Raw genomic sequence first — 16,706 nt, forward strand, 5'->3', positions numbered from 1 at the left:
GGTGAAAGAAGAGGCCAAAACCAAAGGAAGGGGTAGCAGTGGTATAGGAAAGTTCCCACTCTACCTGTGGTACTTACAAGGCCCCATCACCGTAGTATCTGAGCGCCTCACAAGGTCTAACCTTTTTTTTTCTTCACAGCCCCTCTGAAGTAAAGCAGTGCTGTTATCCCCAGTGTACAGATGGGGCACTGAGGCACACAGACTAAAGGCCAGATTTTCAAAGGTATTTAGGCACCTAGTGGGATTTTCAAAAGTGCCTAGAAGGTTAGGTGCTTTGTAAACCCCACTAGATACCTAGCTGCATCTTTGGGTGCCTAAAAGGGTTTGAAACCCTGTCCTTAAGGCACTGGCCTGAGGCTATACAAGAAGCCCATGTGAGGGTGGAGTAAAACCCAGACCTTTCAGAGCTCACTCTCTATCTAGCAGAACAGCCTATCTCTCTGCTGCATGCTGCAAAAAAGGAGGACTCTGATACATGGGAACAAAACCTAGGTGGCTAGTTCTTTGAGACTCCAAACAGCCCCAGGAGGTTGGGATGAATGTCATGGTTGACAGCATGAAAAGCAGCACAGAGGTCAGTAAGGATGGAAAATGAGAGTCAGATGAGAAGAGATCACTTAACTCCCAAGGGGTGGCAGGTTCTGCCCCATGCTGTTTGTAGAGCAATGGCTGCTGTGAAATTTTACATTTTAATGGAAAACCATTTCATTTTGTCATTTTTTTGTTCTGAGTTCCAGAGAAGGAAAGAATCAGAAAGTGTCATATAAGTATCCGGATGTGTCTATGTCTCAAATTCTTAGGGTTTCAGCTGTATCTAGGCCAAGTCCAGAACAAAGAACAGAAACTGCGTCCACAGAGTCCATAAAAAGAAAAGGAGTACTTGTGGCACCTTAAAGACTAACCAATTTATTTGAGCATAAGCTTTCGTGAGCTACAGCTCACTTCATCGGATGCATACCATGGAAACTGCAGCAGACTTTATATACACACAGACCATGAAAAAATGGGTGTTTATCACTACAAAAGTTTTTCTCTCGCCCCACCCCACTCTCCTGCTGGTAATAGCTTATCTAAAGTGATCACTCTCCTTACAATGTGTATGATAATCAAGGTGGGCCATTTCCAGCACAAATCCAGGGTTTAACAAGAACGTCTGAGGAACAGTTGGGGGGGGGGGGGGAAGGAAGGAATAAACAAGGGGAAATAGGTTACTTTTTATAATGACTCAACCATTCCCAGTCTCTATTCAAGCCTAAATTAATTGTATCCAATTTGCAAATTAATTCCAATTCAGCAGTCTCTCGTTGGAGTCTGTTTTTGAAGTTTTTTTGTTGAAGGATAGTCACTTTGGGCTGGAAATGGCCCACCTTGATTATCATACACATTGTAAGAAGAGTGATTACTTTAGATAAGCTATTACCAACAGGAGAGTGGTTTTGGGGGGCGGGGGGAGAAAACCTGGATTTGTGCTGGAAATGGCCCACCTTGATTACCATACACATTGTAAGGAGAGTGATCACTTTAGATAAGCTATTACCAGCAGGAAGGTGGGGCGGGGGGGGGGAGAGAGAAAACCTTTTGTAGTGATAAACACCCATTTTTTCATGGTCTGTGTGTATAAAAACATCTTCTGTATTTTCCACAGTATGCATCCGATGAAGTGAGCTGTAGCTCACGAAAGCTTATGCTCAAATAAATTGGTTAGTCTCTAAGGTGCCACAAGTACTCCTTTTCTTTTTGCGAATACAGACTAACACGGCTGTTACTCAGAGTCCATAAAGTCATCAATTATTGTCATTATTTGTATTATTCACTGGGCACCATCTATGTGCACAGCACTGTTCAGAATATGCCAGAAAATGTAGTCCCTAAGCCAATGTGTATAAAATGTGTAGCCCTAGTTAAGATGGCTCAGATATTTAAGTATGAAGTATGTAGTTATTGAACACATGTTAATATCTATGAGTGGAGACGCTGATGGTAATAGAAATTTTACTGGATTAAGGACTGGAAGATTTGACCCTCCAACTTTTTTTCAAGAGGAAGAGCTGCCCAGAGCTCCTGTGCCTGTTTATTTTCCTTTCCTACCTGCAGTGCCCTGATATACCTCACAGTCTCAATTTTTTCCTCAATTTTAAAATGTGGAATTTTCTTGGTGTTTGGTTTTAAATATTCGCATGTGAGAACTGCAACTTAATCACTGTGGTGTTGTGCTTAAGAGCCTTCAGGAAAGTAACCAGCCTTTATATAGAAGCAAAAGTAGTGTTGCCAACTCTCATTATTTTGTCATGAGTCTCATGATAATTATTGTTTTCCTTAAAGCCCCAGCTCCTGGAGTCAAGTGGATATGTGATGATTTCAGCTTTCATTCTTAAAGAAAAATGAAGTTTCTAGCCCTCGTAGCTGTAGAAGAAGCTTTGAAATGTGACCCCAGTGCACCCTAGAGGCTCAACAAGCAGATGGCAAATAAAAAGAACACCAAATCTATTATTTTTACTTAATCTCATGATTGGCTTTAAATCTCTTGATTTTGGTGAGCCTGATTCATGATTTTTGAACATTTGGGATTCCCAATACTATGAAAGTGACTTGAAAGTGTCAGTTTCACTCCTGTTTAAGGTCAGTTTCTAGTCTATTTTTTGTAGTGAGGTAACATCCCTAGAGCCCCAGGCAGGTGCAGTATAAACTCAGGGGGCCTTGCCCTAGTAGGATGTTTCTAAAGTTAAATGATCTATTCGACGGTTGGTGAACTGCAAAAAAAGTGATAGAAAATAATCTAGATTTTTCTACAATTGTTTCAATTGCTGTATTCAAGAGTTAGTAACAAACTAAGAATATACATTAAAATTTTAAACCTAAGCAATGTACCTTAAGTGACTTGACACAAGATGTGAATATATTAGTATTAGAGCTGAGTGGGTCTAATATTTATTTAATTCTTTTTTTATATAGGAATTAGATACAGTATTCCTATCAGCTAATTGCTAAATTATTATCTGAAAAAAAAAAAAAACACTTAATTTTCAGGTTCCTAAGTAGCCCCTGCACAAGGGGAGAACGTGAGACAAAAGCCTACCCAGCGCACTCTGAGGAGGGTGCTTTGCTCATGATCTTATGCTTATGAATAAAGCTACATTTTAGTCACGGATATTTTTAGTAAAAGTCATGGACAGGTCACGGGCAGTAGTGAGACAAAAATTCACAGCCCGTGACCTCTCCAAGACTTTTACTATATACCCCTAACTAAAATTTGGGACGGGGGACCGCGGGTCCACTGCGGGATGGCCCGGGACCTGTGCTGGGGGTGTGGCAGCGTGCAGCCTGGGACCCCTGCTGGTGTGTGTGTGGGGAGGGGAGGCAGAGTTGGGGCCCCTGAGCCAGCACCGGCCTCTGTAGAAGTCATGGAAAATCAAGGAATCCATGACCTCTGTGACAGACACACAGCCTTACTTATGATCATGCTTGTTGTCTCTTTAAACTGTGATAGTCCCATTCACTTCAGTGGGACTTCTGCAGGTAGTAAACACTATGACCCAGATCCTCAAAGGAATTTAACTCCTAACTTCCCAGGACTATGCAAATAAAAGTTTGCAGAATCAGGTCCTAAGGCACAGGTTGCCAATTCTCTCATTCATTTGGAGAGAGGATCCCTCATTTTAGATACAATTTCAGGTAGCTTTTAAATGTTACTCTTTTTTGTTTAAAGATTTTTTGGGTGCATTTAGTTGAGATTTTAATAATTGTACTGTCAACCCAAGGCATTAAAAAAAAACATGCATCAGGTCTCCAAAAATCAGTAGATTGGATAAAAGTCATGAGATTTTTTAAAATTAAATTTGAGTTTTTTTTAATCTTCTGGGCATTGAGTATTTAGGGTTCAGGCTTTCAAGCTCTTTTCTGAAATCATGAGGGCTTCAAAGTTACTTAAAAATGATAACTCAGATTCTGAAGCGAATACTCACCAGCAACCACACAACAGAACCACTTACCCAGGAAACCTATTCTTGCAACAAAGCCCATTGCCAACAGTGTCCACATATCTATTCAGGGGACACCATCATAGGGCCTAATCACATCAGCCACACCATCAGAGGCTCGTTCACCTGCACATCTACCACTGTGATATGTGCCATCATGTGCCAGCAATGCCCCTCTGCCATGTACATTGGCCAAACTGGACAGTCTCTATGTAAAAGAATAAATGGACACAAATCAGATATCAAGAATTATAACATTCAAAAACCAGTCAGAGAACACTTCAATCTCTTTGGTCACTTGATTACAGACCTAAAAGTGGCAATCCTTCTACAAAAAAACTTCAAAACCAGACTCCAACGAGAGACTGCTGAATTGGAATTAATTTGCAAACTGGACACCATTAACTTAAGGCTTGAATAAAGACTGGGAGTGGATGTGTCATTACACAAAGTAAAACTATTTCCCCATGTTTCTCCCCCACCTGCTGTTCCTCAGACGTTCTTGTCAACTGTTGGAAATGGTCCACCTTGATTATCACTACAAAAGGTTCCTCCCCCCCTTTGCTGGTAATAGCTCACCTTACCTGATCACTCTCCTTACAGTGTGTATGGTAACACCCATTGTTTCATGTTCTCTGTGTATATAAATCCCCCTACTGTATTTTCCACTGCATGCATCCGATGAAGTGAGCTGTAGCTCACAAAAGCTTATGCTCAAATCAATTTGTTAGTCTCTAAGGTGCCACAAGTCCTCCTTTTCTTTTTTCAGATTCTTATGCTAACTAAGATCATTTTACTTACTGAGATGGGGCTTTAAGAAAATACCGTTTATTCCAAGTAATGACAAAATCAGCAGTATTGGCAACACTGTATAATTATTGTTAAAATTAATGCTTTTTTAAAAAAAAATCCCTACCTGTGTTGTATATGAGACCTCTGCATCTGTGCAGAGACCCAATCACTACACGGTAACGCTGCTTAGATGCAGGTTTGATTGCAGGATCACAACTTTAGATTTTTAAAAAGATTTTTTAGTGTAAAATTTCTTTCCCTCTATCTCAGCTGTTCTCCCCCCCCCCCCATCAGTGTCACATGCTGAGGGTGCATTAGGGCAAGTCAATGTCACTTGCTGAGGGTCCATTAGGGCAGCTCCCCCCATCAGTGTCACACATGCTGAGGGGTCATTAAGGCAAGTCCCCCCTGTCAATGTCACATGCTGAGGGGCTGCTAGGGCAGTTCCCCTCCCACCCCCCCGTCAGTGCCAAATGCTGAGGGGCCGTTAGGGCAGGTCGCTCCCCGCCCCCATCTGTGTCACACGCTGACCGGCCGTTAGGACAGTTCCGCCCCCCCCCGCCTGTTGAGTGTGACGAGCGGAGGGGCCGGGCTCCGCGTGGGCTGTTCGGGCAGTTTCCCCCCACCACACCCGCGCGCGCGCGGAGGGGCCGGGCTCCGCGTGGGCTGTTCGGGCAGTTTCCCCCCACCACACCCGCGCGCGCGCGGAGGGGCCGGGCGGGGGGAGGCCGGCTGCCGGTTACTGCAGCCTCTTCGCCTGGCCTTCTTGGAAATCCAGCCCAGCATGGCCGCCTCCGAAGCTCCCTGGTACTTGGGATGGGACTTCAGCACCCAGCAGGTACGGGGGCGGCGGGCGGCTCCGCCTCCCCGAGGCTCTCGCCGTTCCCCGGGCGGAGCGGCCAGGCCCGAGCCCCCGGCGGCTGGGTAAGGAGGCGCTGGCGGCTGTGCACAACCCGCTTCGGCTGTGAGAGGAAGAGCCCGAGCCCAGCCCCCGGTTTCCGCCCCCTTCGCAGTGACCTGACGGAGCAGCCGCTCGGGAGGGCGCCCGGCCCGGGGGAGGCAGAGCCTGGGCTACTCCCCAGTCAGTGTCATTAGCCCCCCCCCCCGCCCCGGGCCCTCTGCGTGTGGGGCAGGGGGTTCGTCCGGGAGCAGGGGCCGTTCTGTAGAAGGGGCCCGTCTGTGAGCCGTAAGGGGGTGGGGTCCGCCTGGCAGCCGGATGGGGATCCCGCCGCAACAGCCTGACTACCGTAGTCGCCCCCTGGGCTAGGAGGTGGGCCCTGCTGGCGGGTGGAAAAAAGCCCCCGCTGCGGGAGGAGTAGGGTCAGAGGCGTGGGTGGGGGCAGGTGAGGCGGAGACTCCGACTGCGTGCCTGGGCGAAGTGCAGAGTTCATAGCTGGACCTGTGCAAGATTTGGGGTTAGATTGGAGCCAGGATTTTGATTTGGTTCATGGAGGGTGGGGGCTAGGGTGACCAGCTGTCCCGATTTTATAGGGACAGTCCCGATATTTGGGGCGTTGTCTTATATAGGTGCCTATTACCCTCCACCCCATGTCCCGATTTTTCACAGTTGCTGTCTGGTCACCCTAGTGGGGGCAGGCACAAAGTCTGTCCACGTTTCTTGCGCTTCATCCCATAGTGCTGTTGGCAGATGACTTTGGCTGTTGTATCCAATGCTTCCAGACCGGGCGCCTGTGAAACTCGGGGCTTCAATGGTTAGAGTAACGTCTGCTTTTCTCATCTGTATTTTCCTTGCTTTGTTTTTAGCAATATATTTTTGATAATAAGCAAAATATTTTCACTGATATGCAGTAACAGTATCTAAATAGAAACTGCTGATCTCCAGAAAACTGCAAGTCAGTAGAAATTCTGACTGGATTCTCGGTTCACTGGGTTCCTGGAATTACAAATCAAAGGTCAATAGTACTAATGTCCAAATTTGGCCCACTGATTTTACATTATCCTGCCCCCCTTCAAACTGAAGAGAGGGAAATAAAGGGAAGAAGGGGTAGAAACTACTAGTTAAATTTCTGTCTCGTCACAGGTGTTTTATGTCTCCTGTGCTTTAATGTGTGCAGCAACATGCATACACACTTGAAGGTTGTGCACTTCCTAGCTTCTGTAGGCTGAACTCATTGCACGCGCTAGGGGCTTCTTGTATTCCTCCATTCTCTCTCTCCCCCAAACTCCCTGTGTGTCACCTTTCTATGCCCTTTTATTACTCCCGCCACTTCCTCTCTTATGCCAGAGGTTGTGTCCCCCTCATATCCCCCTCTGCCATGGCAGTGGCTTCTTGTGTTCCCCCCCATTGCCCGCTTCTCTTATTTCTGTTAGAATCCAGGCTACAGTTTCCCCATGCAGAAAATTAAGCTTCTACCTTTGATATGTGTAAGCAGCAGTAGGTGATGGCAGAGAACTTTCTCTTCCTTAGCACCAAGCAGTCTGGGGACCCTAATTTTCCTCTGAATCAGGCTTTTTTGGTGTTCTGATTAGCACCAAAATCAATGGGGTTGTGCCCATGGATGCATAGAATATTCTCTGAATTTTTGGAATTGATTGGATATGACATTCCAACATTATTGTGTTACTAACCAACAGAGAAATGCCACAGAATGTAGGGTCTCTCTTTGCTTGGAAGTATGCAGAGTTTACTTATTTGGGTCATGCCTAGTTGAGAAATCTGGGGAACTAATTTAATGAAGATATGTAACATTTGTCTGCACTGGAGATTTAAGCACAGATGTTGCTGCACTGGTGCAAACTATCACTGTGGATGTGCTGCAGCAGTGTAAAAAGTGATTTGTACCAGCATAGTTTACCAAATCAGGGTAAGCTATACCAGTGCGAGTCACTTTTTCCACTGATGCAGTGTATCTACACAGGTTTCAGAGTAACATCCGTGTTAGTCTGTATTCGCAGAAAGAAAAGGAGTACTTGTGGCACCTTAGAGACTAACCAATTTATTTGAGCCGTAAGCTTTCGTGAGCTACAGCTCACTTCATCGGATGCAACACAATAATGATTTGCGTTAGTGCAACAGCAGTGGAGTGACATCGATGGTGACATGCTTCATCTCTCCACCCTCAAAATAAGCTCAGTCCATGTGAATTGCCAGAATAATATGCCACTCTCTGTACATTGTACAAAGTATGTTAAAAGTATGATCATGTGTGCTCCACTAGGCTACTTAAGTTTGACTGCCTGTTGGTTGGGCTTCAGTATGATCTAGGCTCTGTGATTGGAGAAAAAAAGTCAGAAACTTGAGACATCACACTGTAAATTCTGGATCTGTGATCCTCCCTCTCACTCTCTTATGAGAAAATAGTTAACGTTGCAAAAAGAAAAAGGAGTACTTGTGGCACCTTAGAGACTAACAAATTTATTTGAGCATCCGATGAAGTGAGCTGTCCCGAGTGTCCTGAGTGATCTGGCAGTAGATGTCAAAGTTCCTGCAGTTGGAGCACAGCTGTAACTGCACAGCCTCCTCTCCTCACAGACCTTGGAGATCCACCACCTCCAGCATACACCAGGCAGAACCATGTTTTCTGCATGGAGCCAGCACAGTCCACTGGGCAGTAGCTATGTTAGCTCTCCACCCCGAGCAAACAGGAAGAACAATTTAAAAAATTCCCAAGGCTTTAAAAGAGGAGGGGTGTATACCTGTTTACCTGGCTGCAGGGCAGTGGAGTTCAAAACAGTGACCTGAGTGGTCATGGTGGGCGTTGTGGCACACCTCCTGGAGGCCACTTGAGTCAGCGTAAGCAACGCAGTGTCTACATTGACAATGCATCACCTTAACTATGTTAACCTAAGCGCTACGCCTCTTGCTGAGGTGGTTTTATTAGGTCGGCGTAGCGGGTGAGTTGCATCGGTGGGAGGAGCATTGTAGTGTGTACACCTCCATAGTTAGGTCCATGTAAGCTGCCTTACATTGACTTTGTTGTGCAGACAAGGCCTTACATTTTTGTTTTTAAGTGAAATCTGAGATTCTGGAGGGCAAGGTAGCACTTCAGAGAAGTGCTGATATGGTGCATGGACACACATTGGCTGTTTCTGAACCTTGCTGGTATTATACAAATGACAATTGTCCAGAAAAAAAAATTCTTCCCATCAGTGACTGGAAAGCTCTTCCTTATGTATGTGGGGCCTAAGCTGTTCACGTCTGCATAATTTAAGCTGTCATTTTAAAAAAGTTTCTCATTTTTACAGTTGCTAAGATGAACTTCTAAATGTGAACCAGATATTACTGACATAGCATTGCCTTCCTGATTCTGAAGCTAGCCAGCTGCAGTGCTTCGCTAGTGCTTATAGTAATTTTGGGTACCCAGTTTGAGACACCTTGAAGGAGCCTGGTTTTCAGAAATTGCTGAGAACCCACTCTTTACAAACGATCCTCCTTTTGAAAATGTAGGCCTACATTTTTGTTCACTTTTGATTTCTTTCAGCTTAAAGTTATTGCCATTGATGAGCAGCTGAGAGTCATCTATGAGGATAACATTCATTTCGACAAAGACCTTCCGGAATTTGGGTATGTTTTTGAATTTTATTCAGTTAGTGTGATGTTCAGTCCAATGTGGTGTACCTTTGAAGGGCCTTCACCCCAGTTACACCCCATGGATCTACTGAGTGTGGAGGCATGAACAGAGTTTCCAGCTTGTCTCTGTGTGTGGTATTTGGCCACACTGCAAAGGTGATGTAAACGCTTGTGACATTTAGTGCTGTTCTTAAAGCCTCAGCTCCTGGAATCCTCTGATTGCAGGAGAATCTCAGCTTTCATTTAAGAAAGAAAGATGTTAGCTTTCATGATTGTGGCAAAAAACTTGAAAACATGAAATGAGTGCATTCTAAAAGACCAGAAACTGAAAAGCAAATACCAAGTACCCCCTAATTTATCATTTTTTTTTTTAAAAGCTCCTGATTTTTAAGCCAATCTCATGAGTTTTTTGGGGATGGCTCATGAATTTTGAAAATTGAGGGTTGGCAATACTGCCTTTGTGTTTGGGAAGGGGATGCCATGCCAACACCAAATAAGGTTTGGAAAGGACCTTTCGGAATATGCTGGAGTAGATCCATTGACCAAAAATGCTCTCGGGATGTAGGAGGGTAGTGCCTGCTACTCCAATCTGTAGTCTGGAGTGTATACATTCCATCTTGCAAGCTCACAGACTTTTCGCACAAAACCTGTTTGCTCAAATTTTATATGACAAGAAGTGGATTTCACCCATGCTGTGATATGAAACCTTTGATGGTAAACATTAGGAAGTTAAAAAGGTGTTATGACTGACAGACCAAGTTTAATTGGTGCATCAAAAACTCCATGTCCTTTATTTAAGAACAGGATTTAGGTGCCGGATTAGCTGTTTGCATATGCACTTACTCAGTTTATATGAGTAAACTTAATAATCACAAATAGCTGCAGTAGGTGTACAGTGTGGCAGACTGACAATGTCCTATAATATCTTGAGTGAACTTTATTGAATTAAGTTAAACCTTATTGAATTAATGTTAATAACTTTGGGGTACATTGTATTAGAATGCAAATGTTTATGTACTATTGTGAGATTGTATGGGACTTCTTTATCAGGAAGACAAGATTAATGCAATATCTGGAAGATATTAGGAACTTCAGAAAGTCTTTTTGGAACAAAATGTGGATTCCCTAGGAAATCGCTTGGGGTGATGGGAATGCAAATTCATACTCTGAAGCCAACCTTTTGAAGATATGCCCTGGAGGGAGAGACCCATTGTGTACTAATTACCTGCTTCTGGAAACTCCAGTTCAGAGACCCCTGAACTAAAAGGGAACTGAACATTGTATGAGTGTGCTTGTTCTCAGCTGTAGCTGTGATGAGCTTGAAACCAAAAGAAAAGGAGTACTTGTGGCACCTTAGAGACTAACAAATTTATTAGAACATAAGCTTTCGTGAGCTACAGCTGACTTCATCAGATGCATACAGTGGAAAATATAGTAGGGAGATTTTATATACACAGAGAACATGAAACAATGGGTGTTACCATACAGACTGTAACAAGAGTGATCAGGAAAGGTGAGCTATTACCGGCAGGAGAGCACTGGGGGGGGGCGGGCGGGGGCACTGGTTTTTAATGTTATAATTCTTGACGTCTGATTTGTGTCCATTTATTTTTTTTGCTTAGAGACTGTCCAGTTTGACCAATGTACATGGCAGAGGGGCATTGCTGGCACATGATGGCATTTATCACATTGGTGGTTGTGAAGGTGAACGAGCCTCTGATATTGTGGCTGATGTGATTAGGCTCTATGATGGTGTCCCCTGAATAGATATGTGGACACAGTTGGCAACGGGCTTTGTTGCAAGGATAGGTTCCTGGGTTAGTGTTTTTGGTGTGTGGTTGCTGGTGAATATTTGCTTCAGGTTGGGGGGCTGTCTGTAAGCATGGACTGGCCTGTCTCCCAAGATCTGTGAGAGTGATGGGTTGTCCTTCAGGATAGGTTGTAGATCCTTGATGGTGCATTGGAAAGGTTTTAGTTGGGGGCTGAAGGTGATGGCTAATGGTTTTCTGTTATTTTCTTTGTTGGGCCTGACCTGTAGTAGGTGACTTCTGGGTACTCTTCTGGCTCTGTCAATCTGTTTCTTCACTTCAGCAGGTGAGTATTGTAGTTGTAAGAATGCTTGATAGAGATCTTGTAGGTGTTTGTCTCTGTCTGAGCCATTACCCTCTGATCCCACTGAGGGTTACGAAAAGAAACTACACCATCTGCTCAAGAAACTCCCTGAAAAAGCACAAGAACAAATCCGCACAGATACACCCCTAGAACCCCGACCAGGGGTATTCTATCTGCTGCCCAAGATCCATAAACCTGGAAATCCTGGACGCCCCATCATCTCAGGCATTGGCATCCTGACAGCAGGATTGTCTGGCTATGTAGACTCCCTCTTCAGGCCCTATGCTACCAGCACTCCCAGCTACCTTCGAGACACCACTGACTTCCTGAGGAAACTACAATCCATCGGTGATCTTCCTGAAAACACAACCCTAGCCACTATGGATGTAGAAGCCCTCGACACCAACATTCCACACAAAGATGGACTACAAGCTGTCAGGAACAGTATCCCCGATAATGTCACGGCAAACCTGGTGTCTGAACTTTGTGACTTTGTCCTCACCTATAACTATTTCACATTTGGGGACAACGTATACCTTCAAATCAGTGGCACTGCTATGGGTACCCGCATGGCCCCACAGTATGCCAACATTTTTATGGCTGACTTAGAACAACGCTTCCTCAGCTCTCGTCCTCTAATGTCCCTGCTCTACTTGCGCTACATTGATGACATCTTCATCATCTGGACCCATGGTAAAGAAGCCCTTGAGGAATTCCACCATGATTTCAGCAATTTCCATCCCACTATCAACCTCAGCCTGGACCAGTCCACATATGAGATCCACTTCCTGGACACTATGGCACTAATAAGCGATGGTCACATAACCACCACCCTATACCAGAAACCTACTGACCGCTGTACTTATCTACATGCCTCCAGCTTTCATCCAGACCACACCACATGATCTGTTTTCTACACCCAAGGTCTACGATACAACCACATTTGCTCCAACCCCTCAGACAGAGACAAACACCTACAAGATCTCTATCAAGCATACTTACAACTACAATCCCCGCTCGCCCCCGCTGTCCTGCTGGTAATAGCTCACCTTTCCTGATCACTCTTGTTACAGTCTGTATGGTAACACCCATTGTTTCATATTCTCTGTGTATATAAAATCTCCCCACTATATTTTCCACTGTATGCATCCGAAGAAGTGAACTGTAGTTCACAAAAGCTTATGCTCTAATAAATTTGTTAGTCTCTAAGGTGCCACAAGTACTCCTTTTCTTTTTAAGGATACAGACTAACACGGCTGCTACTCTGAAACTTGTAACCAAAAGGACTTCCTTACAGTGGGTGGGGGTGTTGAAAGACTTATCCTGCCAGAACCCATGTTAGAATTGGGATGTACTCTGGTAGGCTAATTAGCATGCATGTAGATTCTTTTATTGTTTTTCGTATGTTTTCTCTCTATTGCTTTGTACATTAAGAATAAAGTAGGCCTGCTTAGAAAACTCTGTGTGGCACTTATATCTGTAGCAATCACTCTTATCATTCTCTAAAGAGAAAGCAAGCAGGTTTGTTTGGGAAGAATGTTTAGGCTGGGAATTATGCAGTGAAGGCAGGGAACTGTAGGTCAGAAGGGAGAGAGACAGATGTCTGCATCCAAGAGAGGCAACAAGTGGGGAGCTGGAAGACTGAGAGTTGGTGCCTTTGCTGAACCACCGAGGGGAGATACAGGTGCAGTTGCCCTGAACTGTGACATAAAGTATCATGCACACACACATTTTGCACACTAAGGCTTTGTCTGCACTACATCATTTACGGTGGTGCAGCTGCACTGATCCAGCTATCAGGGCCGGCTCTAGGCACCAGCAAAGCAAGCACTTGCTTGGGACGGCACATTTCTAGGGGCAGCATTCCGGCGCCAGCCATCATAGGCACCGACTCCATGGGTGCTCCGGGGCTGGAGCACCAACTGGGAAAAATTGGTGGGGAGCTCCCCGTGCCCCCCCCAACACAGCACTGTCTACACCAGCTCTTAGGTCGGTATAAATTATGTCACTCGGGGTGTGGATTATTCACACCCCTGAGTGATGTAAGATGTACCGAAGTAATTTATAGTGTAGACAAGGGCTCACTTTGGATCGTCTTTGTGTGATATTTGGCTTTTAGTGTCAAATTGCCTTGTAGGACACTAGCATGAATATAAAAGACCAAGAGTTTACTGCTGCATGAGATCTGTGCAGGCGGACCCTTCCAACTATGCAGAGCCTCAGTGACTTCAAAGTACTGAGCAAATGTAGGAGTCTACCCTCTTAGATCTCACTGCAGGATCAGGGACTTCTTTATTTTTTTTTCTCTGTGACTAGTCAAAATATCAAAATGTTAGTTCCAGAGAGCAGGCTGAATTTTCTAACTTTGTTTTTATCCTTGCTGTGTACTAAATAGTACTGTGTGTTCTTTGATCATAAATGATCATTTGAAAAAACTGCTTGGAGGGTGAAAAATGAACCAAATGTGAAAAAAGACAGGTTCCCCTCCCATCTCAAGAGAAAATACTGTCTTTCTGCAGGACTCATTGCGGTGTCCACGTCCACAGTGATAAGCTGACAGTGACTTCTCCTGTGTTAATGTGGGTCAAGGTAAGAACATGTTTTAATTTTGGTTGCCTGAGTATATTTGTGTTCTTATGATTCATCTTCTTAACTCAGGATTATAATTATGAGCAGCCATTAAGATTGTCATTCAAGCTAAGGTGTTTCGTTTGCTTGTTTTCTATTTCTTTTGCATGCAGATCTATCTCATTGAAATGCAAATTTTCACATCATGAATAAGCGAAGCTGGAGTTCTTAAATTGTTATGCTTTTGTTTCTTCACTCTCCATTGTTTTTAATACTAGATACATGAAAAATAGAAGTTCTTTCATCACTGATTTTGAACGGATTTCAGCCCAGCCATGAATAAATATTGCATCTGCTGGATAGAATTTGGCTAATTTTCCTTCTTTTTTAATTGGGAAAACATTCTTTGTTTGCTGTCTTTGTTTCATATGGAAGAGGAGCCAGTCTGGCTTTGCTTTGTTTACTTCTTCGTTTGTGCAACATCAGAGTTAATTTCATCCTCTGAGAATAAGATTTATTAGCCAGTTTTTGTTTCCTTCTGCTGGTTGGCTGGCTGGTTCTGCAGCAGCTGATCATAAAACTTTGTAGTGCAGGCCCTTTATGATAATGGTAGAAAATGTTTAGCTTAAAATACTGATGATTTCTTTTTGTATTCTAAAAGCATATATTCATGATCCAGAAAAAAATTACTCATGTAGGTCCAGATTCTGTAACCTGTACTCACATTGAGTAGAATCTTACTATGTAAGTAGTCCTACTAAGGCAACTTGTCTAGTGACGTCATGAGTAAGGGTGGCAAAATCTAGGTCACAGCAATGAAAGTGTAAAGGTAAATTAATTTTTGGTCTTAAATTACTTCAGAGTGTCCTTTGAAAATCTCATGGCAAGGGCAAAATTTTCAGACTTGAGTGTCTAAAGGTTAAGCATTTAAATCCATATTTAGGTATCTGAATAAATCATCTGAATTTCAGAGGTGCTGAACGTCCATAGCTCCCACTGAAATCAGTGGGAGTTGAGGATGCTCAGCATCTTCCAAGATTGGACTTTGCCCCACAAAGAATTGCATAGGTTTTCCAACTGTAAGAACAAATAAATTGTCCCATTTTTCATCTATCAACCTCAACAATGTCTCTTTCATATATTGGAACCCACTGAAGACCAAACAAGAGCCAAGATGTAATGATTTGTCCTTTGTGATTCAACCTGTTTGAAGAATTTTTTTTGTGTAGTTCTCTTTTTTAAAATGGGCTCCTGCTTAATAAACTAATGCATTCAATTTCTCAAAAAATCCCTAGTCATTAGCTAATTTTTCATTATCTGTTACTGAACCCTTATCAGTGATGACAGATACTTACAATTTAATTCTGAGGATTGTGAGTGTGCATAATTTGGTAGCTCATTACAATCACTCTTGATTCTGTTTGTTCTTGTAGGCTCTGGATATGATCTTGGAAAAGATGAAGTCTTCTGGTTTTAAGTTCTCTCATGTGAGAGCTTTTTCTGGAGCTGGACAGGTTAGTTTTTAAAGGGAAAAATTAGTTATATTGTATGTCCTCAACAGAGTATTAAGGAATAATGATACTTATTATTTAGGAGTATTACAATAGCATCTAAAGGACTCAATTAGGATCAAAGTTTCATTGTACCAGACACCGTACAAATACATAATAAGAGACAGACTCTGCCTGAAGATCTTAAAAGCTAATTTAATACAAGATGCAACTTGTATACAACTGCACGAAGAGATAGGACAGAGAGGACAAGGATAACAGTATGGTTACATAGACTAGCTGTGTGTACAACTAGATGGTTTCAAGTCATTTAAATTCTTCACACTTACGGGGTTCTATTATGGTTTTGCAAATCTGAGCCGTGCTTGGAGATGATGGAGGAGTTTGAGCAGCTGTGTCTGCAAGATTGTTCCACAGGCGCTCGACGAGAGGGGAATGTAGTGAAGAGCTGAACATGTAAAATGTATTCGAGGTGTAGCAAGCATCCCTCTAATCAGAGCTCTTCATTTGCTGGGTGGTGCATCCTCAGGCATAATGGAAACCATATTCAGGAATAATGGAAACCAAACGATGGCTGCCTTGTGTGTAAATGTGCTGGGGATGTCTCCCCCTGTGCCTCTTGCTTAGGCACTTGTGTAGGGCTTCTCTAATTTAGCCTATATTGCATAGTGCCTTTCTTCTGAAGATGTCAAAGTGCTCAGACATTCATTCATCAATTAAGCCTCACACCATGCCTGTAAGGTAAGCAAGTCTTAGACCCATTTTGCAGTTGTGTAAAGTGAAGTGCAGAGAGATTAAGGCAGGCATTATCAAAAGTGCCCACTAATTTTTGGTGTATCAGTTGTCAGTTGCTCAGCTTCAAACTCCTAGGACTGATTAATCAGAGGTGCTGAACTCTTGCAGTTTCCATGGACTTCAGCTAAAGGTTTGGATGCTCAGAGAATCAGGGGCTATATGTTTCAAGTTGAATACCCCAAATTAGTGGTGCCTAAGGGACTTGCTCTGGGTTACACAGTGAATTAGTGACAGACAAAGTACCTTGAATATGATTAAAGAACCCAGGCATTTTGATTCCCACTTCTCTGCTTTAATCAGTAGACAAAGAGTCTAACCCTGTGTGCCGGGTCCAAAATGACAGAAAGTCATTCTGTGGAGCCCTGGCTGCACTTTATAGCTGCCCTTCTGTGGTAGAATCATTGGGTAAGGTAATAGCTG

The 16,706-nt window shown here is 43.6% G+C and overlaps 3 protein-coding genes across 13 annotated transcripts in view; 1 reads left to right on the top strand and 2 right to left on the bottom strand.

Annotated features, from left to right (window-relative positions):
- C2H9orf152 (chromosome 2 C9orf152 homolog) overlaps positions 1 to 6,035 on the bottom strand; it is a 29,782-nt gene extending 23,747 nt beyond the window's left edge. The window contains exons 1-3 of the mRNA XM_073334657.1: positions 5,787 to 6,035; positions 4,894 to 4,985; positions 3,990 to 4,185 (exon numbers count right to left, since the gene is read on the bottom strand). Coding sequence (XP_073190758.1) covers positions 3,990 to 4,038 — 49 coding nt within the window. The 5' untranslated portion in view covers positions 4,039 to 4,185; positions 4,894 to 4,985; positions 5,787 to 6,035. The remainder of the gene's footprint in view (positions 1 to 3,989; positions 4,186 to 4,893; positions 4,986 to 5,786) is intronic.
- NUB1 (negative regulator of ubiquitin like proteins 1) overlaps positions 1 to 16,706 on the bottom strand; it is a 374,196-nt gene that overhangs the window by 63,133 nt on the left and 294,357 nt on the right. The gene's annotated exons all lie outside the window — the stretch shown is intronic.
- Positions 5,324 to 16,706, top strand: part of XYLB (xylulokinase) — a 142,555-nt gene continuing 131,172 nt past the window's right edge. Inside the window, exons 1-5 of one of the 9 annotated variants that reach the window (XM_073334647.1) lie at positions 5,551 to 5,607; positions 6,406 to 6,481; positions 9,212 to 9,294; positions 13,932 to 14,001; positions 15,414 to 15,494. In XM_073334647.1, coding sequence (XP_073190748.1) covers positions 6,440 to 6,481; positions 9,212 to 9,294; positions 13,932 to 14,001; positions 15,414 to 15,494 — 276 coding nt within the window. In that variant the 5' untranslated portion in view covers positions 5,551 to 5,607; positions 6,406 to 6,439. The other 8 variants (XM_073334650.1, XM_073334648.1, XM_073334652.1 and 5 more) reach the window with 8 other exon arrangements.

This window comes from Lepidochelys kempii, chromosome 2, assembly GCF_965140265.1.
Source record: "Lepidochelys kempii isolate rLepKem1 chromosome 2, rLepKem1.hap2, whole genome shotgun sequence".
NCBI lineage: Eukaryota > Metazoa > Chordata > Testudines > Cheloniidae > Lepidochelys > Lepidochelys kempii.